The 27,868-nt window shown below is 35.1% G+C and overlaps 1 protein-coding gene across 3 annotated transcripts in view; it reads right to left on the bottom strand.

Moving 5' to 3' along the window:
* The window catches only part of STON2 (stonin 2), a 187,819-nt gene that overhangs the window by 110,333 nt on the left and 49,618 nt on the right, over positions 1-27,868 (bottom strand). For all 3 annotated transcript variants that reach the window (XR_004231980.1, XM_023501738.2, XM_031952423.1), the window contains exon 4: positions 8,811-9,008. Coding sequence is in view for 2 of the 3 variants with exons in the window: in XM_023501738.2 (XP_023357506.1) it covers positions 8,811-9,008 (198 nt within the window). In the remaining variant the exon portion in view is untranslated. The remainder of the gene's footprint in view (positions 1-8,810; positions 9,009-27,868) is intronic.

The raw sequence follows: 27,868 nt of genomic DNA, 5'->3' as shown, positions 1-27,868 counted from the left end.
CATTCACTTTAGTGATAAGTGGAGATCTTTAGGAACCTCTCATGGTTCTAAATGGCAAGATATTAACAGAGACCCTATTTTCCAGAACTAAGCCTTTCCCCTCCCAACAAAGCTGTGCCCTGAACTTGACTTAACAATGATCTTTTGCGCTCACCTTCTGGAACTGTTGGTCCCTGAGCTCAACAACAGGTCCAGACACAAAACTGCTATGAATGGACTTTTTGTTGCTAATCAATCTTGCCTCATTAATTGCTGTTGTGCCTCACTATTGTTGTTACACTATATTGTTTGACTCTTTGTATAACCATAAGTATATTAATCAAAGTTCAGCCACAGAAGTGGGTCCTTCCAATAGGTTTGGGGCCCCAGCATGTGTTTAATCTGCCTCTTTCTTGAAAACCATTTCCCTCACTTTGAAATTAAACTTGACTTCTGATTCTCCTGTTTCTAGCCTGCTCAGCTCAGCTCTGACAATTCACAGATTAGAAACTGGTTCTATTCAGTTGACATAAACTAGCTTGAATTCTTATAGCTTACATCTATCAAGTCTATTCACCATGAAGCAAAAACACTCATTTCTGAGAAAAAGTAAGTCAAAGCTTAGAGGACATTCTACTACTCTGGCAAAACACCATTTTAATGAGGGAAGTATAATTAAATACACGTTCTAAATTTGCCTTGAAATACATGTAGGTTTAAATATGGTCTATGTTTGGCAAAATATCAGATTAGGTTGTGCTAAATCCAAAATGTTCAAAATACAGTTTAAGGATATTTGATGGAGTATGAGAAAAAAATAGATTTAACCACCCCTCAAAGAGTGGACTAATTTCACAGAAGAAAACATTTGGCTACTTAACAAAGAAAATACAGACCATCAATAAACTCTGTTTTGTTAGTATTCTTGATTTTCATGCTGTGCCACAACTTTCCTTTGATAGAACTACAAATCAATATTACATTTTATGTGTGAGCACAAGCTAACTACAGTTAAGTTAAATAAGTAATGTCTTGGGAAAAAAAGTCACCTGAGGTTAGGATACCTCAGTTCTAGACCAAGCTAGCTGTGACCAGGAATCAATTATCACAGATTCTTGAAAAATATGAAAATAATAACATGATTGACTTTTATATAGCATTCAAAAGTTTCCAAGATACTTACATATACCTCACAACAAACCTTGAAGATAGAAAGCACAGAAAGTTATTACTAACTTCATTATCCATGATTACATCACTACATCAATAGAATATGTCAAAGGCAGGATTGAAATATAGATATTCCTGATTTCAAGCCTAGAACTCTCTTCCTTAAGACAGACTGCCTTTTTAAATAGGTGGATTGTGACCACTTAAATTTAAAAAAAGATCACCATTAGTCAATGAGAGTTCATTAAGACCAAGTTCAAGCTTCTTAGCTTGGTATTCCAAGCTCTACATACTTCCCACCCTCCCCCCACCTTATGTCATGCTACTCCTAACTTATTTCATTAATACCCTACATTTACAATATTTCAGCCCAACTGGAGCATTCACCTATCTTTATATGTGTTCAGTGATTTCCTACTTTCGAGTCCTTGCTCAAGCCATTTATTATACCTGGAGTCTCCATCTCCACATCACTTTATCTCTTGAAACCTGATTTATATTTCAAAGATCTATGTCAAATACCACCTCCTCCTTGATTTTTCTTAAGTAAAAAACGATCTTTCCTTTTTTATCTATTCTGTTATTACTGCATTTTTTTTTGGAAGGAGAACTTACTATCTGGCATTGATTATACATCCTGAGCTTAAATTACTAACAATAGATTTAACTGGGACCAAAGAAACCTAGACTCTGAAGGAGTTTTTGTTTTGGCTGTTAGTTCTTTTTTTGTTTGTTTGTTTTTTGGTGTAGTGGTGATGCTGGTGGTGTCTGTGTGTGTGTGTGTTGGCACCTGCACGAACACTCCATGGAACAGATATACCTTGGTAGCAAATCATGTGAAAAAGGTTTTAATTTAAATGCAAGTTCAATATAAGTCTATAAAGTGACATGGCTACTAAAAATCTAATACAACCTTAGGCTGAATTAACAGAAGTATATGATGAGATCAAAAGAGGTAATGCTTTGGTCATACAATATCTGGGGTATTAGGTTCAATTCTAGACTCCTAATATCAAAAGGAATTTTCATAAATTAGGTGATGTCCAGGAGAGTAAAAAGGACAGTGAACTGTAAAGATGAATTGCAAACATTATTACCTTAAAATCAACTGAAAGAACTCAGGAATAGTTTTTCAAAAAAAAAGAGAGAAGCAAAAAAATTAAAGGAGGGATGAGGTCATTGTTTGGGACTCTTCATTATCTGTCAATGCCTTGATTATGCCTTCTGGATCAAACTCTTCAGGGCTTGGATAATTGTTGGCCCATTTACACCTCAGAGGATGAGCAATTAAGTCTCAGAATTGGGGATAATTGGATTGGCTCAGGCTATTGTGGAAGTTAGCCATCTCTTTGTATTTGGCTTATAAAAAGAAGCAAATAGACATTGTGGAGTAGCTAAACTGACATCCACAGACAGCTCAGACTTGACAGAAAACTTTGGTCAGGAGGAGGAGGAGGGGCAAATGGGTCAAATCTGTATATTGTCACAGTCCCCTGGAACCACCTAGCCCCTTTCTCCTAGATAAGTTGACCAGATATCTGGTGGCAGATCATTTTGGCCCAAGAGAGGGCAAAAACTTGGGACAGCAGAACAGTGGCAAGACTTCCTGGCCATGAAGCAGGGAATAGGCTACATGATAGGATTAGCCTCCAAGAAGTTGTATATCACAAGTTTTCTGAAGGTTTCTTCAGACTTCCTGGACAGATTTTAGTGCAAGACTCGTCAGATGAAGGAGAAGCAAGAAGCCAAACCAAAACATGGAGGAGCAAAACTGAACTTTGCTCTTCACTTTTATCATTCAGATAATTCATTCAGACAATTTCTTTTTTCTTAGATGGTGAAGGCGATTCTAAACTCTTATGGTAGTACTATAAGTTGAGGGGCTAATAAATGTCCTGGGGTAGAAAATAAGACAGCATAGAATGTGAATGTGTTCTCCTTTATAGGGAGTACAAACCTTTAGTGTAGTATAGCTGATGAGCTATACGTTGGGTGTGAAGCTAGGCATATTGGAAAGGGAAGGAAAATTGAACTGATTATAAGTTATTGAGAATCCTTTGTAGTTTTCTGCATTTGGGGTAAAAGAGAAGGCAGATGTGAAATGAGTTTGTGATGATTTGGGGGGACAATCCCAAAGACTGAACTGGGTATTTAGTAGAACTTGGGGTACTGTCTACTGATTACAGAATATTGGAACTGATTCACTACAGCAGTTTAGGCAGCTGAAGACAATAAACCTATGAATTAGACTCATTTTATGTTGCTCAAGAGGGCACTAAGGACTAATAGACATTAGAAAGAGACAAATTTCATTTCAATACATAGAACTGGAATGGGTTGCACAGGAGAAAGTTCTCTGTGATTGCAGCTATTCAAGCAGACAATTATCCCACCTCTGTGAAGTACATCTTCATTGGGTAAAAATCTGAACTAGTAGATATCTTCTAAAGGAAATTCCTTACAATCCCTTAGCTTTTAAATATCTAGAGTCTAAGAATCATCCAAGAATTGGGGGACTTTTTTTTTTTTTTAATTGTAAGCACTTGATGAAAAGGCAAAGAACTATTTCTTATTTAACTTTGTACAGCCTGATACTTAGGACTAATTTACTTCTTCTCTTCCTGGATCTATTTATGCTTTTAATTTTCTTAAGATAACCAATTCTACCAGACCCACATCTTGCCCTAATTTTTTAATATACATCTCACCGTTCTCCTATAGCTAGATATAAATGTTCTAGTGATGTCTACTCATTTCCATAGGACAGAAATGTTTTGGGTCAAGATGCATTGCTCTCACTTTTGCTCTTCAGTCATTCTTCATACCACATTAATGCCTGCAGTTCATATACATAATATCACATGCAAAGAGTGAATTATTTTTTAAAAGCCAAAGTAGGAGCTTTTCTCAATTCAGAAATCTGTTATTCCCTATTGGAAACGATTTCCAAAGCAAGGTTCCTTCAACTCTCTTTCACCTCAGCTTCTAATTTGAAATCAGTATTGAAGAATTCATTTTTTCCATTGAGGACTGACAGGGCTTCTCAGCTTTTTCAAAAGTAGAAATGTTTATTAGAAACAAAGAAGAGAAAAAGATGGCTGGAATGGAAAAACACTCTTACCTAGCCTTAATTCTATTGACATTTCCTTTGATAATGAACCAAACCCAAGGGCAGTCCTGAACCCATGAATACATATACTGAGCTATATAATCCTTAGCCTGCTTCACATCCTGTGATTAAACTAAGGTGAGGAAATTGATTTGTTTTCCTTCTCCTAATTGTCCCTATGGAGGAAAAATGAAAGTAAAGAGTAGGTAGAGTACATACAATTTCCATTTACAATTATGTGACCAGACAAAATTGTTTTGTGCTGGCAGCTAAATCCCCAGCAGAACTCCTGTTTTAATAACAAAAGCTAGCAGCTCTGAGAAGTATAATACAATGCAGGAGTCAAGTGAACAGGGGGCTCAGGAACCATAATACTTTCAACACAAAGAAGAGGATTTTGCCCTGCCCTCCAGGACTTCAAAGATCTAAGGTGAAATGAATAGCATCTGTACATGGCTACTATCCAGAATTTGCTGTGTTGGTGAGCAAAGAGATGATTATTTAGGCTCAAGACTGAAGCTGAAATTCCATTGCATCCTCTTTTCTATATCTTTTCTATATCCACCTTTCTCACCATTTCTACCTCTACTTTAAACTCATACAGAGAAAAAATTTGAGCTTATGGAGAGATGACAAAAAAAATACAAGACCTGCAATCATTTTTCTCAAGGCCAGTCTTACATCTCAAAGCTCTCAAAAGATAAATTAACTATTGTCCTCAACCTTAAAAACAAAACAAAACCAACACAAACCTTCACCTGATCCTACGATGCCCACTGGCTGTCATCTTATATCTTTCTACCTCTTCATGGCTAAATTTCTTGAGGAAGTAATATATACACATTTTCTCTCCTCTCATTCTCTTCTAAAAACTCTGAAATTTGGTTTCTCATTTCATTATCTGATTGAAACAACTTTCTCCAAAATTAACAATGATCTCTTAATTCCCAAATCCAATGGCTTTTTAAAATTCATTTTAAGATTCTCTCCAGCCATTGATACTCTTGATCATCTTCTCCTCCTAGATATTCTTTTTTCCCTAGGTTTTTATGACCCTTTCCCTAGTTCTTCTTTACCTATCCAAACACTCTTCAGTCTCCTTTTCTAATTCTTCATCCATGTCATATCCTCTTTGTGGTATCCCCAAGCCTCTGTCCTGAGTCTTCTTAACTGTTCCACAAATTCTATGATCCAGTTTTACTAGCCTACTTGCAAATTCCTTGAACAAATACTCAACTCTCATATTTACATTGACTATTCCCCATTTCTAGAAGACTGCCACCTCCTAGTTTTCATGTCTTTCTATAAAATTTAGCTCAGAGATTATAGAAGGAGGTTTTTCCTAGTCCTGTCAGTTGTTAATATCATTCCCTTTCAGATTTCCTTCTTCTATTATGTATTTATCTTATATGTACCTGGTAATTTACATATTGTCTCCTCAATCAAAATATAAACTTCTACAAGGCAGAGAATCGGTGGTGGGTTTTTTTTTTTTTTTTTTTTTTTTTAGTTCTAGCACCTATCTTAGTAATTGGCACATAGTAAATACTTAATAAATGCTAATTGATCTGACCTGACTTGTTTCCTTTTTACATTTACTTGATATTTCCTCACTCCTTCCCTGAGAATCAAGGATCTGGAGTTAAAGGGGACCTCAGAGGCCATCTGGTCCAATTCTCTGATCTTACAGATGAGAAAACTGAGGCCTAAAGAGTTCAAATGACTTGCCTTAAGATAACAGAAATCATAAGCATAGTAATTAAGGCAAGACTCAAAATTAAGTCCTCTGATTCAAGCAGTAAAACTTTTTAAAAATAAGATGCCTAATACTTTGGTTACAACTACATAATGTTAATGTGGTTTACATCCACTAATTTCATGATCTTGTAACCTCAGTACTACCAGGGTAGCTATTATTTCACTTAGAGATGATAAGCAAAGTAATTTGACAAGGAATAATATTTCATTAGAAGTATATTGAGGTATCTAACTTTATAGATTATGTCATCAGTTTTAGCTTAAATAGCTTACAATTTCTAGCTGAGATTATTGTCCCAGATATGACATTAGTTTCTGACCAAGGGTCATGCACTCATCTAATGCTTAATGAAAAATATCTATGATCAAACTCCTCAACATCTATCTTAGTCCAAAGGCTAAAGAAATTACAATTTTTCATTTTTCTCTTCTTTTCTTTTTTTTTTTCAAGTGTTCATTTGGAAAATATTTGATAAGAGAAAATGAACGTATCTGCAAACAAAATACCTCAATGCTATGATCAGCTTTATTCCTACATTTGATTATATCAATACATCTTACATAAAGTCTCTTCTTCTTAGATGTAGGCAAAGAATAGGAGAAAAAACGCTAATTGAAGGACACATACTGTCTCCCATCTTTAAGAAGCTTGAACTTGTCTCCTAAAGAATTACCTGAGAAGAGCAACCTTCTGCAAACAGATTTCCATAACAAATCGGATAATTTATATTCAATCAAGTAAAACATCTCAGCAGTTGATCTGTATTTCCCTACATTTAAGGAGACTAACTGCATTAATACAGCTGTGTCCTTAAACAATGACTCATAGCTCTACTCAGAATGGGAAAAAAAAACAGCTTCTTTCTAAAGCAGTCTCTTTTTCCCCATTGAGTCACATGTAGCCTTACTACACAATCCCACTCTCCCAAAACTTGTGTCTTATTTATATGATTGCAAAAGCTCATTTTTGCAAATGTAAGTGCCTAACAGGTGCTATCTAAACTGTTGCTTGGATTCAGATAAGTCACTTAAAGAAAAGAATATTCTCAACACTCTTGCCTCATTTCTGTCTTGCATCTTTAAACTGGATAAGCTTAGGTGTCTATTAATTTCTATCATTCAATTCCTTTCTTACTTCCTTGACTGGGATCAGACCCTAGGAGTAATTTTTATTCAAATCTGTCAGAAAATCATATTCATATGAAATGGGAAAATGGAGACACTAGAATTTTACCTTTGAGATAAATTAATCATGTCTCTATGGCAGGTGAGCCATATTTGAAATATCATTATATACTAAAGCTTTTCCATGTTAAGATTTTTAAACCAGGTACAGGGATCCTCCAAAGAGTATCTTAGACCAGACAAACATTTTCACTCTCCTGAAGTGAAAAAATTCCTTCTGATGAAGGAATGAGACTATGGAGGAATAATGAAACAGTAAATCACAGAAGGAACACAGAAGAGTTGCTGAAACTAAGCATAATCTTAGTGGGTATACATTTCCCCTCTTCTATCCTCTCCTCAAGGCTTTGAATAGGAGAAGGCTGAGGCTTCTTATGAATCACAAGGAAGACAGTGTGTTAGCTTCATAATTGACCAGGCCATTTGGAAGATTAACTAGTCAATCTTTATCAATTAATTACTCTTGTGATGGTGAGGCCTCCTGCTTTTTCTCTGGGAACCCAAAAGTAGCAAAGTGTCTCTGAAAATTGCCTAAATACTCTAGGAATAGACTTTCAAAAATCCACTTAACTCTGAAATGGAGAGGCAAACAACACTGAAACACAAAGTGGCCTACATCCTTCACATAGAAATCATCAACAGCACTAGAAATCAACAAGGAAAATATCTTTTGAATTAAGGAAACCAATGAAATGGTGTACACCATTTCTTTTACATGCCCCTTTTTCTTACCCTCAATCATATATATATATATATAAGATTTCAAATACAAAAGCAGTCAAGAAAGGCTTGTCCACTTACCAGTCAGTATTCCACAGGCGAGGAAAAGTAAACATCACTCTCTAGTCTACTACTTAGTTTAAAGCATTAGGGGTCACAGAATGCACAGATTAATATGAAGAATATTTACATTATGACGGGAAAAACAGCAAAGGAACAGTGGAATGGAGCAGTTTCTAGGGTCCTGATTTTTATCTCCTTCCAGATGCTGTCTGTCTCTTTTTTAAAATGAACTTTATTCTATGTCAATAGAGTTCTGCGGGCAGAAGAGATGTGTGGGAGGCAGAGAAAGATGAAAGATTTACTTTGTACATACTGTTCATAGTTCATAGATATATGGAGGAGAAAATAAATGGATGGAGGAAAGGACTGGTGCTGAATAGAATCTGCAAATGCCTCATTGTAATATACCTAAAATAATAACAATAGTAATTAGCACTTATATAAATCTTTAAGTTTACAACAAAACACTGTATGTGTGTATATATATATATATATATATAATTTCATTTGATCCTTACAATAATGCCAGAATGAGGATAAAATTATCCAGAATGACACTGCTAATGACTAAGGCATTCCTAATTTCAAGTCTTCCTAATTTCATATCCAATTCTAAATATGTACTGTGTCAATTAATCATCTCATACATTTCCTGACATTAAAATTCTGGTGAATCCAATTAAACCTGCCTTCTTATTTCAATTTTTATGTTACCTTGGACGGAAATGTTCTGATAAAGTCCTAACAAATACCACAAACCAAAATGGATAAGAGAGCTTTAAGAAAAGAAAGATACCGAAATGTCTTTCACTTTGATTTGTCTTACCAGCAGAATCAGCTCCTGAGGCTCCACCACTTGTTTGCTCTTCAGCATCGAGAGCTTGCATGTCTATATATGATGGGCCAATACTTGGGCTACTAGTGTCCTCAGAGCGGGTGGTCCAGCTGCTCTCTGAAGTGAGGGGACATCTTCCCAAGGTGTTGAAAGAGGGACATGCCCAGCAGGACATGGTTAGTGGCGAGGCTAGAGACAAAAAAAAAAAAAAAAAAAAAAAAAAAAAAGCAATTACTATTAATGAATAGTGCTACCTTCACTGAAATTGTTTCTCCCCTTTAAGAGTTCAAAGAGTTTTCATAATTCTTATCTCATTTGATTCTCAAAGTAGTCATCTGAGACAGAAGGGTAAATAGAATGAAAGAAGCAGCTAGATAATTTATTCAAGGACACATCATAGGTGATGTCAGGTTTCTATTTTAGCATAGACTTTAGGTTATAGCTTTAGTCAAAACAAAGAGAAATTAATTTAGCAGCCACATTTTGAAGTTCATGCATTTAGAGATACATCATCATCCTCAATATAATCCATTCATTCATATTCCTAAGCAAATGTATTTATGTTGTATATAATATTACATATCTGAGCACAGCTTATAATTATGTTTGTTTTGTAAAGCTGTTGTATACATACCTACAATGATTACCTTTTTCCTCTTTCTTTGTTGCCCTATCATCCTTTAACCCTCTAACTCAAAACCTGTTTTCTAGGAAACTTTCTCTGACTTTCTCCAATCTGTAGCTTTCTTCCCCCTTGACCTCATATTCCATTTAACTTTTATCTCTCTTACTCATTCATATAATATTTTAAAGTTCAATCAATTTTTTTTCAATGAACAAAAATTTATTTTTTCTCTCCCACTACCTCATCCATTGGGGGGGAGGAGAATTCTTGTGAAAGATGGGTATAGCCAAGCAAAACAAACTACTAATCAATCAGGTATCATAATACAAAGCTTTTTAAATTGTGCATCATGATTCCCTATGAGGGTTGCATAACTGAACATAAAAATTATGATTTATTACCAATAAATGTTTTTATACTTTTATTACCTATTTTGATCTATGTTTATAAATGTATACTTATATGTCTATATACCTGGGGTCACATAAAATTTTCTCAAGCAAATAGGAATTGGGAGCTAGAAAGCCCATGATATATTAAACTTATCTGTGTTTGGCACACTTTTCCCTGCTATGCTATAAGTTCCACAAAACCACTCACCACTAGTATTTTATTTGTCCTTGCACACCTCCACTGTCTAGATTAAAATTGTTTTAGTTGTTCAATTGTGCCTGGCTCTACATGACCTCATGGACCATAGTACATCAGTCCTATCTGTAATGTCCAGGATAGCTTTCTGGAGGATCTCTGGATGGGCCTTGATCTTTAGGTGTAGAAATAAGGAATGCAGGAAAGCCACGAGGATGGTCAAAATAACATTAAGTATGTTTAGAGAACCATTAACTTACACTGAGTATACTATAACTATAAGCACCCTGCTTCCTTGATTTAAGTACACTTTTTCAGAGTTTGGTGTTCTCACCTCCCTTCCTGAGAAGTCAGGGAGGAAGTGATCACCTCCTCTTTGGGGCTCTCACCCCCCTTCCTGAGAAGTCAGGGAGGGTATGATCACTTCCTTTTTTGTGTTTTTACCTCCTTTCCTGAGAAGTCAGGGCGGGCATGATAACCTGTGTTCTAAAGCAAAAGAAAGCAGGAGATATAGAGAGTCAGAATTCTGAAAAGGTGTATTTGAATCAAGGACAGCAGGATGCTTATAGTTAAGCACCTACTCAGTGTGAAATAATGATTCTCTAAACATATATTCAATGTGATGGTGATATTAATGGGCAGTTGGCACATGCTCAGTTGTTGCAGTGATATAAGTGTACTGAGGTATTTAAGAGAGAGTCTCTCACATACAGACACAGAGAAGACTCAGGACTCCATCTTTGACCTCCCTCGTGGTGGCTGCCCTATCTTCATCACTTCTCCACCTAAAGACCAAGGCTCATCCAGAGATCATCTAGAAAGCTATCCCGGACATTAATTACACCTATTCATAGAGTTTACTTCGTGAAGATACCACAGTGGTTTGTCCATCCATTAAGTCAGAGTTAAATGACTGCTCACAGTTACACAGCTAGTAAGTGTCTGAGTCTGGATTTGAAGTCAGGTCTTCCTTAATCCAAACCTAGCACTCTACACACTGAGCCATCTAGCTGCTTAGATAGTGCTCTGCTTATATCAGGCATTAAATAAACGTTTGTTGTTTTAGCCTGGTTCTTTGTCTTTTGGTTAGAAATGAAAATTTCTTTCTTCTGGGTTAAACTTCTCCCCACAAATCTGATATCCTACAATATAGTATTCCAAATTCTCTAATGGGAAAAAGTATATTATCTGGATTATTTCTTTTTGTTTTATGGCCCAAATTCAGCATTTTTTTAATATCATATTTGGAGATTAAAAGTACAGAGTTTCAAAGCATTCAGAGCCCTGGATGCCACCTTGCCTTCCTGAGAAAAAGTAGGATAACTAAAATTATCATAGTCACATCTTATCCTCTCAAATTTACTGAAAAGCACAGAATATTTCTGGTTAATGACATGTGCAAGTTTATTCATTTGGAAGTGTCATATTCAGTTCAATAAGTTCAGGAAAACATTATGTTTGTTCCATGCATAGATGAGCTAGCTATTCTGTGAAATATACTGATGAACCAAGGTATAATCCCAGCTGTCAAGAAACACAGTCTTGTAGGAGAAATAAAATATGCACAGATAAGTCTACCACAAATAAGAAGAGAAGTGAATGGGGGAGGTATGAACAAAGGGCACTAAAAGACTTAAGGCAGGAAAAGGACTTAGGAACATCCTTGTGGGAAAATGAGTCAACTTGCTGGACTTTGGGAAAAAGAGAAGGCTTAAATAGGCAGAGATGTGAATATGTAGAAGAAGAATGTTTTGTCTATTGCTGGTATTGGAGACTGTACTCACAAGACCACAAAGGTAAGAGAGGGAAGAACTACAGTGATGAAGAGCAAGTAATCTAATATGGCTAGAACTCATAGTACATGAATAGGAATAGTGTGAAATAAGACTGAAAAGGTAAGTTGGGCTTTAGGAAGTGAAAATGGACACTCAGTGGGGAACATAGGGCAATATATTATACAATAATCCTTCCCAAAGAAACCTCACTTGATCTAACACCAGGAACGTGGAATGAGGGTATTCAAGCAAGTTTTGGTTTCCCTGCTTGTTTGCTTTCTGAAGAAATACTGCTGAAGTGACAACTGTGTTCTGAGGCCTCAAAGGGCTTTCACAGCTCTCATCTCAGTGTGTGGTAACCTATCGTGGCTCATAATGTCCTCCAATCCCAGGATTTTAACAGCTTCTCACCTCACCCACCCCTCTCTCTGCCAGTGAAAATTCTTCCCTTTCTTTAAGTAGAGTTCTGGTACCACTCCCTCCAAAGTGCCTTCTTTGATGCTTGAGTTAGAAATAATTTCTTTCATTCAATCTCGCATAATATTTTGAATCCTTTTCCTATGCAGGGAATAAAATACAAATGACAAAGAAGTTGACAACCCTTCTGGCTAGAAGTGCATTTGTGAGATAGTATAGAAAGAAACTAGAACACACACATAGAACCTACGTAAGGTACTTAATAAATGCTTGTTAAATAACATGCAAGAGTGTGTACATAAGGTGTATTAAGCATGCATAGGCACACCCTTTCTCAGAAATGTGGCTTTGTGTTTAATTTAATATCATACTATATTCTCTTAAATTTAAAGTTTAGATGATTTTATTTTTTAATAAAAGTGGAATTGCATAATATGGATGTTGTAGAAACACATAGGAAGCTGATATTATTCATAACATGCCTTCTCCATGGTGATGGCAATAACAGTGTTAAAAGGGTATCCTGCTAATTGAGAGGAGCAGATTAAAGGGTGGGACACAGTCAGTGATTGGCTATAAGGTTGGGGAGTGGTTCAAAAAGGTGATGAGAGAATGATAAATCTTACATTCCACCAACTAGTTGTTAATTTTTAAAAATTAAATTTAGGTTTATTGAGTTTGATGAATATGAAGAATGTATCTTCTGATTGTATATTCAAAAAATACTCATCTTTAAAAATTAAATTCCCTGGATGTACAACTTGAAATGCATTGTACATTTCTTACAGAATCTTATCTTACAGATAACACATATGTATAATCCAGCTCATATTTATTATATATTTCACATATCTGTTTTATATATGCTATGTTGAGGATGTATAGATAAAAGAATGTTAACACATCCCAGAATAAGAAAAAAGTTAATAGCATTACTTAAAATCTATATTAAAAATAATAAAGTGCTTTCAGTCTTTAAGCTTAGGAATTGATAAGATATATTGTTTCCTTCCTCCTCTTCCCCTCCTCAACCACATACAAAAGGAGACACTTTTATGTTGATTTGGACAACTAAAAGAAACATGAATTCTTCTAACTCATAAAAACATACTGCAATCAAATGACAAATGAGCTAACATTTGCAAAGCACTCTATAAACTTTAAAGCACTGCATATTAGCTATCATAATATGCCATTAAAATGTTTATAAAAACTTATTATTATTATCTTAGGATTATGTCATTTAGAAATCAATTAGTCACCAGTATCTTCATTCTACAGATAGAAAGACACCCTTTAATCTGCTCCTCTCAATTAGGAGGATACCCTTTTAACACTGTTACTGCCATCACCATGGGGAAGGCATGTCATTAATAATGTCAGCTTCCTATGTGTTTCTACAATATCTATATTACACAATTCCACTTTTATTGAAAAATAAAATCATCTAAACTTTAAGCTTAAAGGAGGTAAAACACCTTGGCCAAGGTCATTTAAAGTTAGATGTACTGATGGTAAATCCAGTGCTACTACTTAGAGATGAAAATGTATTAATTATTTTCATTCTGGCTGGTTTCATTGGATCTTCCCAATCTTTTTATATTTAACAAGCCTCAAGCTGAACTTAAAGAACAACTCTTTCTAGAAGAGGGAAGCCAGATGTCAACATAGCTCACTAATTGCTTTTGCCTGGTTCAACACATTTGCTAACTTATGTCAGTTTAGAAACCCGTTAATGTGGCATTTTATTTAAGTCCCTAATGAAATTAACTCAGACCATAAAATTAGCTGAAAGGCTTGGAATTGATTCTCTCCCAAAAGTCAAGCCTGGAATATTTATGCTATGGAATAGTAAGATTCTATTGTCACCTTGTCATGCTCCTCATCCTCTGCCTCCAGCCCTTTCCTGCCATAAAATGGAAAAACAGAAGACAGATTCAAATCTGCTTCTCCATTTTGCCATGCAGCCACCCATGGGTTTTATTAACTAATGGTATCTTTTCTTTAAAATTCTGAGCCACTTGGTAGATAGTTAAACAGAAATAAATTCAGTAGAAAACAACCTATGTATGGATTAAGTTCTAAAGTCAGTAAGACAAAAATCCCATATGGTCAAAATTATCTTGAACATTCTTTAAATCACTCATAAAGTACAGTACAATATCTTTTAACACTTGTAATTAGAATATGATGCACCTCCATTAAAGGTGTTTTGGATACATGTTCCTCATAGATTTTGATACAATAACAGGCTATATATTCACCACATCATTAGCTAATGGGCAGATTTATAGATAAGTGATTAGTTCAATTTTCACTTTCTTTTGTGGTTTAATTATGACTTCATCAAAAGAAGTACTAAGTGGTTGCACCAGTGATTCATTTGGAGAAAGTAGGCTAAAGCTCAGAATGCTCTAATTGTCCTAGATTGCCAATTTAGTGCTATTCTGGGCTAGGCTTAATTTAGGCTTGTTTGGTGGTTCAGCCTAGGAATTAGAACACAAAGACACATTTGTGGGCCATAAAATATTTAACAAAGAGAAGCTTACCCAGTCATAAAAAAGTTTCAATAAGGATATAACATTGATTCTACCAAGCAAAGATCTCAACTACTTTCCCATACATTAATCAGTCCTTCAAGTCAAGTCCTTTCCTAAGTGCTTACTTAATAACTTAAAATTTAAAAACAACAACAGTAGTAACAATTACAAAAGATCCTGCTCTCAAGGAGCTTGGTTGTTGTCTACTAGGTCAGAAAGATACTGACTCAAAGGACAGTGGAATTCTTTTAATCTTGAGTAACCTTCATCAACTAGGTTTTTTATACCTCATGCAGCCAGGAAACCATTACAAATCCTAATCTCATAGAACAGTGGTCCTCAAAGTGTGGGCTTTCAAAAAAAACTCCCCTCCTTCCACTATAACATTTTACAAAGGGAAAACCTCTTTGATAGGAACAATTGACTGAACTGAAGCTTGTAATCATAAAAGGATAGGTGAGCTTTCCTCATCTATTTGATTAAATGAAAATCAAACAATGTGGAATTATTTGAGAATTCAAAGGGAAAGTAAAAAATGAAAAGCCAAAAATTTAGCTTTTTTTTTTTTTTTAAAGTACATTAGTCTATTTAAAGCTCTTAGTTAAAATCTACAAACATAAGAAGGTTTCAATAAGTTTCAATAAGTCAAACCAACTGGGATTTGAGGGCTATAGCAGTTGACAACATGGAAGTAATGGGGATGGATATTATATGTAGTCAGGAAGACCAAAATTCAAATCCTACTTTAAACACTTACTAGGAGTGGGACCCTGGATCAGTCAATCTGTTTTTTCCTTAGTTCTTCATGTGTCAAATGAGAATAATAATGATATTTACTTCTCAGAATTGAGATGAGAATCAAAAGACACAAATAAAATGCTTTGCAACTTTTAAAGTCCTAAATAAAAATGCTAGATAATTGTTTTTATTACTTCAAATAGTCTAACAGAAGAAGGCTAATTTTGTAACGTAGTTCAGAAAACAAAATGTCTTCCATACATGAGAAAAAAAAACACAATTTTTTTTGGTCCAAAAGACAGAAAGGAGATAAAAAAAGGACTTTTGGTTTTTAGTATCTTCCTGATAAGCAAATCTTTCAAATGTCCCTCCTCCAATTCATCGACTAGCTAAATTTTCTATTGGTACTGGATACATCCTCACAAATTAGTCTTTCTCTGGATTTGAAAATTAATTTCACCAATGCAAAAGGAAATTTTTAAAAAAGCTAGTGAGGAGAAGAATGCCTTAAGAAGCAATATTGGTCAAATGGGAAAAGAGGTACAAAAGCTCACTGAGGAAAATAATTCCTTGACTATTAGAATTGAACAAATGGAAGCTAATGACTTTATGAGAAATCAAGAAACAATAAAACGAAACTAAATGAATGAAAAAATAGAAAATAATCTGAAATATCTCATTGGAAAAAGAACTGAACTAAAAAGTAGATTCAGGTAAGATAATTGAAAAATTATTGGCCTACCTAAAACCAAGATAAAAAAAGTGCCTAGACATCAACTTTCAGGAAATTATCAAGGAAATCTGTTTAGAACTATTCTAAATCAATTTGTCCACATTCAAGTCTAAGCATCCTATAGAAGGACATTTTTGGAATATATGCACATTCTTTGCTTTGAGTAAACTTTTCAAAAATTTAGATATAAAGAAGGCCAACTAGGAGGATATTGGAACTAGACACCGGGGTTATGCAAGAACTAGTTGAAGGAACTGGGAATGTTTCATTAGAAAGAATATTTAGCAACAGATATAATATGATAGGAGGTAATGATAACTGTCTTCAAGAATCTGAAAGATTGCCATATAAAAGGAGTACTGGATTTCTTCTTGGCCTCAAAAGGCAGAAGGACTAAAAATGTTTAGTAGAAGTTGTCTTTGATATCTGGAAAAACTACCCAATAATTTGAGCTGTCCAAAAGGAGAATGGGCTGCTTCAGGAGATAGTGGGTTATATTACTAAAAGTTCTCCAGCAAAGTCTAGATGACCATGTCAGTGATAGATAGTAGACATATATCCTATTCAAGTATAGATTGATATGGATCACCTCTGGGTTCTTTCCTAATTCTAATTCTGTGAGTGCAATTGTACATGAAGAAACTGAAGTTTGGAAAGGTTGATTATAAAATCACAGATCTAAAGTTAGAAGGGATCTCAAAGTCCATATGTTCCAAACCTCCTTATTTTATAGATAAAGAAACTGATATCCTGGGTAGTTAAAGAAGTTGCCCAATCTATAAAACAAGTAAGCATTCAGGACAGGATCTGATTCAAGTTCTCAGAGACCTAATGCAGTGGTTCTTTACTCTGTATACCATGTTGTTTCCACATGATTGTAGAGTTTGTTGGTCAGATAGCTTAGTCTGGTACATGAACATTTTCTATTTCACCACAATAGAAGCAGCTAAATGGTACAATGGATAGAGTGCTGGGCCCAGAATCTGGAAGACTTGAATTCAAATCCACCCTCAGAAAATTACTAGATATGTAACAAATCACTTAATTCCTGTCTGCCTTTGTTTCCTCATATGTAAAAATGAAGATAATAGTATCCACCTCTCAGGGTTTTTGTGAGGAACATATAGAGATAATATTTATAAGGTATTTAGCATAGGTCCTGCCAAATAGTAGGTAATTAAGAAATATTGCCTTACTTCTTCTTTCCTCCCTCTTCAATGTTCTAAATAGAACAAAATAACAGTTCATCTTGGAGAACAGGATCATAGCATCTTAGGTTAAGGACTACAAGATATCAAAGGAAGAATTTTTCTCTATTTTACATTTAAAAAAATTTTTTTTTTTTTTTTACTATTTTACCATTTACCAAAGACTATTTAACTATTGAAGAAGCTGAGGTGCAGAAAGCTTATGATTTATCCATTTTAATAGTTTTAGAAAATATAGCATATTGAGTCAATTCAAATTTGAACAGGTTGACTACACTAACTTTTTTTTAAGTAAGGGGAAACGATCACTTTGATTTGGTTCATGGTTCAGAAAAAATGCCTAGATTCAACAAAGTAGTTCAATTCTTTTGGTTCCTGGATCAGAACTTTTAATTTCAGACTGCTCCTGTTTATTACCACTCTTCTCTCTTCCTGTACTTTTTCACATGTCTCCAAAAAGGATCAAAAATTAATTTAAGCTTTAGGTATCAAAACAACATTTAAGGTTCTACTTGCTACTACTTCCAGAAAAAACAAAACAAAACAAAACAAAAAAAACATTTAACACTGAGAGATATGAAGGCGTCTCCTTCAAGACAAAAGATGTTAACTTTATCATTTAAGTCAGTTTAGAGTGGCTTCAACCATGCACCAGAGGGCACTATTATTTTACATTAGACCCAAGGGGTAGGCTCTTTTCTATCTCCTAATTCCTGCCATCCTTTGGCCCTGATGTTTGTACCTCCTTCCCAGTCCCATATAACATTTTAAAAATAGGCTACTGCCTTTTTTTTTTTTTTTTTTTTTTAATGCTATCTGAAAGAGATTATTCATCTTCTATTTCTTGGACTAAGAATCTGACCAAGATGGCATTTCTCCATCTTATATTCTCTCCTAGCTAGAATTTTAAAGAAAATCATAGATGGATTGTCCTTCTTTGAGTGTTTTACACATATCTAGGGCTGTTCTCATCACCAAGCTGTTGCTCTTGGTTATCCAATCAACCTCAGAATGTTTCAGCACACAATGAAATAAATACCCTTGCCATTGGGGCTGCTCAACGGTTATTGAAAATTTCACTGGCTCTGTCCTTCTGTTACTCTCACTAAGCTCCCCAGACGGTCTGGTCTGGCTATTCAAACCACACAAAATAAGAGATTTAACATTAAAGACAGCCTCTTTGTCTCCAGCTCCACTATGGTTACAGCCTTCGTGCATTTTAATTAGGCCGAACAGTACATTCCCATTCTAGGCGGTAATCCAACCTTCTTTTGCATAATTTAGGCCTCCTTAGGTGTGTATGTGTGTAACTTAAAGTCCACCTTCTGACATTGAGTTCAACACTCTGCTGGATTTACTACAAAGGAAGTGTAGAGATGGAAACCAAGGGAGGGTAAGGACAACCCAGAAAATATTCCTCAATCAAGTTCCTTGCTGTGAAATTACTCTCTGTTTCTATTTCTTAGTGCATGACAGGACATTAAGCTGTTGCATAATTCACTGAAAAAAACACTTGAAATCCAAGAAAAAGCAAATAGAGATCCATTCTAATTCTTCCAAATATTGTTTTAAGCCAAATAGAAAATGAATTCTTCAGAAAGGTACAACCTAGAGAAAAACTACTCTGTTAAGACATTTGCATCAGAATACATCACCATTAATATTAAAAACAAAAAACAAAAATCTATGGTAGACTGGAACAGAATGCTCCTGGAACACAAGATGCAAGTGTCATGAAATCCATAGAGGGAAGGAACAGAATCACACTGAGACAAGAAAAGATGCATTTTCCACTTATTAATCTTAATGATACTAATGAAAAGATGAAAAAGATCCCAAGATTGTTGCTTCTTTTTTCAACTTCATCCCTCTTTGCATATAACCCACATATCCAGAAGTGCCAAGATCCTCTATTCTATACCAAATATCCTGTTTGTCAAAACCCACTTAAATATACAACAATCTCTGGGGGGGGAGGGTGAAGTGGGAGGAAAGTTTTATTTAATTAGCTTTAGAATGCAACCTTCCAGAAGACCAGGACTGTCTTTCTCTGTACTTTTATTTGTATTCTAAAACTTACCTAGGAATAATGCCAATGGGCACTATTGCTGTTGTTCAGTCATTTTTCCTGTTCAGTCCAATTCTTCATGACCGTATTTGGGATTTTCTTGGTAAAGATATGAGAGGGGTTCACTATTTCCTTTTTCAACTCATTTTATAGATGAGGAACTGAGGCAAACAGGGCTAAGTAGCTTGCCCAGGGTCACATAGCCAGAAAGTATCTGAGACCAGATTTGAACTCATAAAGATGAGTCTTGTGATGGAGAAAGCCATCTGCATTCATTTCAGATTGAATGTGGATCACAACATAGTTTTTTTTATCTTTTTTGTTGTTATTTGCTTGCTTTTTTCCCCTCATTTTTTCTTTTTGAACTGATTTTTCTTATGCATCATGACTAATGTGGAAATATGTATAGAAGAATTGCACATGTTTAACATATATTGGATTACTTGCTGTCTAGGAGAGGGTATGGATAGGAAGGAAGGGAGAAAATTCTGGAACACAAGGTTTTGCAAGGGTGAATGTTGAAAACTATCTTTGTATCTATTTTGAAAATTATAAGTTTTTTTTTTAATAAAAAGATGAGTCTATCCACTCTGTCACTAGCTGCCCTGCCTAATCCTAGTAAGTGCTTAATAATGCTTGTTAATAATCCCAAGAGATCCATGATGAAAAATGCTATCTAAGTCCAGACAGGAGGATGCACTGAATGCAGATTAAAGCAAACTTTTCTTTATTTTTCTTGGATTTTATGTTTTCTTTTGCAACATGGCTAATATGGAAATGTTTTCTATAACTTCACATTTATAATCAGTGTTACATTGCTTGCATTCTTAAGGGTGTAGGGGAAGGGAGGGATTCAAAATTTTAAAAAGATAAATGTTTAAAACATTTTAAATATAATTGAAAAATATTTAAAAATAAATGCATATTGTCTTTAAGTAAAGATATATACCAAAGTCTTGAAAGACTGATTTGAAGTGAATTAACAACACAAACAGAAAGGAAAACTTTTTAGGAAAATGAAGACTGGAAAATGGAGCATCAATGAAAAATTTTTATTAGGAATAAAAATTTTAAGACTTTTGATTTGAATTAAATTCCTGGCTAAAATCTATGCCTAACTATCAGGACAGCCTTATCTATTTGCATCAGTAGATGTAATGAACACCACAGATGTTGAATTGCGTGGACCTTTGGAAAGCCCAGTACACAATTGCTGTGAAGTAAAGAGTGATTAACAAGTAGTGGTTACTTGTTAATCCCCTAGGAGTCAGGATGCTTTGTTTTAAATTCTGACTTTAAGTCTTTGTAGGAAAAACCACAATGTAAACAGAGTTCAACAGCCAAATCATAAGATAAAGTTACATTTTTTGAGGCAATCTTCACAATCAGTCTAAAACTTTCAATTACCATATATATATATATATATATTTTTTTTTTTTTTTTAATAGACACAAGACCTATTGCAGTAGGAATATTTTTTTGGAGGCACATCTGAAAAATCAACTTTGAACAAGTTTTATTCCTTAAATAAAAAAAAATTGTAATATCAAGCACTTATTGTGTGTAAAGAACTGTTGGTTAGATGATACATAAAGTTTAGACAAGACAAAAGGCTTTCTTTCTAGAAGTTAAGAGTTTCCTCTCAATAGAAAAAGCACTTCCTGAAGACTTGGGAAATATAAGAAGCTTTATACTAGAAGATATAATGGAAATCCAGGCAGAATTGGACAAAGACCTTAATGCACCTTATGTGTGTTATATTTAAAACAACAACAAAACAGAGCAACAATACCAACAACAACAACAAAAAACCCTGGGCATTTTATTTCTTAAAGTTTTATTGTTGCATTTTTTGTATGTTTTAATATCACACAGATTTGCCATTGAAACCTTCCCAGCAGGAATCTTTCCTTGTAACAAAGGAAGAGTAGCATAAAACAGAGCAAATAGCAACCAACTAAGTGATTAAGAGCAGAGACTGCATTCCATATTCATAATCCCAGACCAGTTTACAGAAAGTATGTTTGTTATCAGTTCTCCAGGATTGTCTGCTCATTATAATTCTTTACAATTCAACTTGTTCTTACCTTTACCAGCTACTTTTATTCATGACAGCAGCTTGTGAAAGGAATTATATGTGGCAGAAAATTCCTTTAAGAATCATTTTTTTTCTCTTCAGCTGGTGATAAAAAGCAGGAATGTGATAGCTGATACTGTTCTATATCTTTTCTTATATATCTCAACCCCCACATTGCCTTTTTGTTCACAGAAATGAATTTTCATTTTCCTTTGCACTTCTTCCTAGGTTTCTTAAATACTGATTTCAGGATTAGAATTCATATGACTCAGGACTGTATTCAGCAGTAATAACATTTTAACTTTTTCATGATGATGATGATTTAATATGGAAATCTCTATTACACACTTCACACAACTTCATTATACCTCTCTACTCCCCACTTTTGCCTCCCCCTTTCTCCGACTGAGTACCCTTTGGCATTTTTCCTTCCCTTTTCAGCTTTCTTTTGTTTTGTTATTTCTTTAATATTTTGTTGCAATCTCTCTGAGAGGAGAAATCTTATCTACAACTTAGCACAGGGCCTGACACACAGTAGATGCTTAATAAATCTTTACTGTATTATATTGTTCCTAATCTTGTAAACTCTACTGGGATTTTCTTTAGGATTCAATCAGGTTTATAAAATAATCAGGAAATATAGAATTATATTTTCAGTTCTTACCACTACGACCATAACAACTTCTTACTTTGAATATGCCAATCTCAACAGTCAGATCAATTTCAAGTTCAATCTTTATAATGATACTTCTGAAAAGTTGTTCTTTCCTAATAGTACAGGGAAAGAAAATAAGATTTGGAGTCATAGAATGTGGGTTCTATCCCTTGCTATCTATGCTCTATCCCTTGCTAACTATGTGATTTGAGGAAAATCATTTCACATCTCTAGCTTTGGTCTCCTCTTCTATAAAGTTGGATTATAGGATATCTAAAGTTCCTACCAGCTCTAAATTCTATGATCTGATGGGCATCCACTGAATAAAATCTTTTACTTTTCTATATCAGAAATGGTTAGGAGAGTAGAACATTAGGGTGCAGGCCTAAACAAAAGTGTATTATTTTATTTTCTTTCTTCATTCTCACTCAATTATAAACTACTCCTCTCAAGAGATCAAGAAAACGTTATCAAATCAGGCAGATTTCAGAATAGACTGGAAAGACTTATATGAACTGATGCTAAATGAAGTGAGCAGAATCAACACAATGTTGTACACAGCAATAACAAAATTATGTGATGATTAACTGTGATGGACTTGGCTCTTTTCAACAATGAGGTGATTCAAGGCACATTGACTTGTCATGAAAAGTGCCATCCACATCCAGAGAGAACTATGGAGATTGAATGTAGATCAAAGAATATCTTCACCTTTCTGTTTGTTTGTTTGTTGGTTTGTTTTTTTTTCTTGGGTTCTTTTCTCTCCTTTGATCTGATTGGTTCTTGTTCAGTGTGATGAATATGGAAATATGTCTAGAAGAATTGTACATATTTAACTTATACTGGATTGCTTGCTGTCTTGGAGAGAAAAGAGGGAGGAAGAGAGAGAGGAAGAAAAATTTGGAACACAAGGTTTTACAAAGATAAATGTTGAAAACTATTTTTGCATGTATTTGGAAAAAGAAAGTACTATTAATAAAAAAGTCATCAAAAAGGTAGTTGATGAGCATTAAGTGGATCTGAACCCAATAGAACCAATTTGACAATATTTTAATAGTAGTCATACTAGTCATGAATCTTCTTCCCTCAGAATATTATATATTATAAACACATATATCTCTATATATAGATGCTTTATGTGTATAAATGGATCTCTCTCTGTCTCTGCCTCTTTGTCTCTCCCTTCCTTTATCCCTCTTTCTAAGTGCCAAGCCTGGAGTCAGAATTAACCAAATCTCAGAGACTTAATAACTAGTTACTTAACCTCCATTTGACTTAGTTTCCCCACCTGTCAAATGAAGATAATAATAGTGCCTACTTCTTACAGTTGTTGTGAGGATTAAATGATAAAAAACATGAAGTACTTAGCAAACTGCAGCATTTTATAAATGTTAGAATATACGTGTGTTTGTATGTATATACATATACACATATGTGCATTTTATATATATGTGTATATATATATATATATATATGTCAGTATGTATACATATATATATGCACATTCTGTATATCTGCATACCTTTATATACATATATATTCCTTGTACATCCTTCAGGTTCATACCAATATAAAGGACACCTAACCTACGGGGCAGGGACTGCCCACAAAATAGGAGGAGCTAAATCAAAGAAACAAACGAACAAAGCCACACACAAATCACTCTTTGCCTTTCCTTTTGGATAACTCAAAATGTCCTGGAAAAGTGTAATTATTATTCTAGTTTTCAAAAAAGAAAGGAGAATCTACTCTGTAAAGTAGGAATCAATAATCTTTATTTCTCAAATCTGTGATCTCAGCAGTGTGGCTATTCTCTCCAACAATGGAGGCTGCAATCTATTTCATGCTCACTCCTGGCAAGTGTTGTCTAAATCTTTCTATAAGTTCTATGAAAGAAGATCCACCAAACACACTAGAAGCTTTTGGTTTTCTCTTAACATCACAAGGAAGTTACTTCTATAACAATTAGTACTAAATGCTGGTAATCCTACAGAAACACTCTGGCTGGATACTTGCTAGTTTTTTCCTTATCTCATGCCCAGCCCATCTTCTTTTTCAATTATATGTATCTTTGCTCCAGTTTCTTAAAGTTTTTTATTTGTTATGTATAACAGCTTGCTTACATCCACCTCTCCAATGCCCTTTGTGTGATATGCACTTTTAATTCTTCACAGACTGTGTACTATTTCATGACTCATGGCTGGTGGAATACTGCCATGAAAAAGATGGTCCTTTGTTTCTGGGAAAAGTTTGGGGTCATTAATGGAGCATAAGTTTTCCCAAAGACAATTCAGCATGCTTTCCTTCTCTTATTTAATTCTTGGCCCAATTCCTTGTCCATTTGTGCTGTCTGTCCTAAACACGTATGTAATAGGGATTGTACTCCATGGAGTATGCACAGAGCTGTGCTGCCTGTTTCCAGCTACCATCGGTGTTGGCTCAGCTATTTTTAAGATGATAAAATACTCCCCTTAGCCCTGTGATGGCAGTGAGGGTGGGGACGCATCAGTTAAAAAAGACAGATAGCTTCTAGCTTATTCTCCAGGTGGTATGATATAATTCCGGGACTTTCTCTGAGGGATAGGGGAAGAAAGAACCTTTAACTTGCAATATGTCAACTGCTCCCACATGGAACTTAGAGCAAGGAGCTCAGCTAGAGGAGCACTACTCTGGACTTTTGGACTGCCTCTTCTGCTTTGTTACATATCTAGAAATTATCTGAAAGTGGATTTGAACTCAAGTCTTCCAGATTCTGGGCTCAGCACTCTATCCATTATACCATTTAGCGGCTTTTACTTGGGGAAGTAGAAAATGGTCATGTATCAGACCAAACTACCTGATCAACAAATTCTACAGTCATGTGGAAACAACATGGTACAGTGTAAAGAAGCACTGCATTAGGTTTCTGAGGACCTGAGTCAGGTCCTGTCCCGAATGTTTACTTGCTACATTATGGGTTTCAGAGGTCTCAAGATCTGGGTTTCTGGGTTTCTTGGTCAGAGCCGACTGGTAGATTTGTTAGAAGACATGGATCTGGAAGACATGGCAGAGCAGAAGTATTTTTTAAGCTCTTTTGATTTTGTCTGGTAATTGATTTTTATCAATTAACTTTAGGTATGAAATGACTATGCTATATATATGTGCTCTCTCTTCTTTATACTACCCATTGTCATCAGTAATTTGTTTGAAGAGATCAGGATGGAGTTGTTTAAATTTAAATTAAAAATTAATTTTTTTTTCTTTTGGGCTAATTTCAATCTCTTTCCTAACCACCTGCTGACCTGACTACACAACAGATAATCTGATTAGGAAACAATTCCCATATCAGCAATAAGTCATTTTCTGTTTGTTAAAATATAATCAATTTCAATGTTATTTAATGTTCACTAGGTTCATTGTCTACTACTTTTTCTCCCCTCAAAGAAGGTTTTCGTGATGTATAAGAATGAGGATTCTGTGTGGTCAACTAACTTTGACCATTTTTTCAAACTTTTTCTTAATCCATGTTTTCCAATATGTTTCCTGCCATCCCCATCTATAACTATCTTTTAGCTAAAGGTAGTAGTATATCAAAATAAATGTTGATTAAATTTAGAAGGTCTTCTTGAGGTCTTCATTAGAATCTCTTTACCTTTGTATGTATTCTCTGTTTTAGCTATAGTTGCATGACCTGAAATTATTGTCAAGGTCTTTTTGTAAAGCATGATAATGCACAGTAATTAAAAGTCCCTTGAAATGATGTTTCTTATTGCCTTTGGGAAGCTCTACTAAAAGTCATCACTGGCACAGGGTGCAAAATTCATCTGTGTGAGTTAACTTCCGTCTTCTCTAGCACACCTTATGTCTAGCCTCTGGTGGTAAGAGGAGAGATAAGGCAGGAAATTTCCTTTCCATCTCATGCTGTGTGAAGAGAAGGAAAGGCAGTATAGAGCCTCATGTCTTCCATCTCCTGTTGTTCCAGTGCTATTTCCACGTCCTGCTCTGCTATCTCCTGCCTGATCTCAGACTTGGGAAGGAAGCTCCCATCCCCCTATCTTGGGCTTTAAGTGTCTCCTGCCTGATCTCTAGTCTCCTCTGGGAAGAGGAGAGGCACCTTTCACTTAATGATGATTAACATACACCAGGATATGTCCTAATTATTCCTCATCCCGGAGGTCCTCATCCAAACCCCATTCTCCATCCCTTAGCATCCAATTCCGTATTCCCATCAACCCCAACTCTCCCACCCCAAATTCCCAATATTATCCACCATTTCCACTGTCATCTGGAATGTCTACTTCATAGGCAACAAACTTACCTCAATTTGAAATCTTTTCCTTCTATGTTTTGGCAGTCAATGAGACCTGAATTTCCTCTGTTCCATCTCATCTCTATTGGTATACCCTTTCTGGAAGCTTTTTATAGTATAGGCTGCCCTTTCACTCATTGCTCTGATCACTTATTTAAGGTGGAGAAATTGGAATATTCTTTGCTCATCGTTGCCACTTCCAGGTACTCTTCCTACCATTATCAATCAACAATCTCTCTTCCTTTGAGGTCCAAACAATCCACACTTACTACACAACCAAAATCCCAATAGTTATTGTTACAGACCTCAAAAAACATTCCCCTTTTTACCTCAATGAGTTTAGTATCTGGCTTATATCTTTCTCTCTTCCTAACTCTTACCCTCATACTAGAGGACTTCAACATGATAGTGACACATTCTCAAAAACCCTCATCTCCTAGCTCTTCAATTTATCTCATTTCCCTTAAGTACCTCTATCCCATACAAAGATGGCCATAGCCTTTATCTTGTCATCACCTACAAATGCATCATTTCCATGTTCAAAAAATACTAAAATTATTTTATCTAATTATAATCTACTGGCTTTCCAACTTTACCTTCCCATACTAAACTATTTCTCTTTTACAGTGTGACTTCCAATCCTTTGATGCCTTGGTTATCATTCAGACCATCACTCCTGCAGTCACCATTCTCTCCATCTTAAATCCCTTCATGTGCCAGTTCAATGCTACACTGTCCTCTTCTCTTGAATTTCTGGTCACCTTATCATATCGCCAATCTTGTACTGCTAAGCTTTAGCTTTTGAGCTTCTGCCATCCTCATTCCTGCACACATACTGCTGAACAATGATAGAGAAATGCAATCATTCTGATGACATCTACTACAAATTTATGTTATACGATCTCAACCAGGCCCTCACTACTGCCAAGCAATCCTTTACCTAACTCACTTTTTTCTCCACAGCAGCTTTTTTAAACTTTCTCATCCCTCATCAAATCTCCCATGGCTACCTCACCCCATTTCACCATCTCAATTGAGAATATTTCCTCTTATTTTACTGAAAAAAAATTGAGGCTATTTGCTGATGGTTCTTCCATCTCTACTTCTATTCATCTCATATCACTCAGATTCCTTCTGCCTCCTTTTCCCCTGCCTCACATAAAAAGGTGGCTCTCCTTGCCAAGGCAAATCTTTCTGCCTCATAAGTGATCCAATTCTATTCCATCTACTCCAACAGACTGTTTCCCTCTGACATCCCACTCTCATTTATTTTCAATATGCCTATTGGCTCATTCCTTACTAATATATATATATATATATATATATATATATATATA

The sequence above is a fragment of the Sarcophilus harrisii genome, chromosome 2 (assembly GCF_902635505.1).
Source record: "Sarcophilus harrisii chromosome 2, mSarHar1.11, whole genome shotgun sequence".
NCBI classification, from domain to species: Eukaryota; Metazoa; Chordata; class Mammalia; order Dasyuromorphia; family Dasyuridae; genus Sarcophilus; species Sarcophilus harrisii.
Note: the sequence above shows the minus strand (reverse complement) of the source record. Positions and strands in the feature narration are given on the sequence as shown.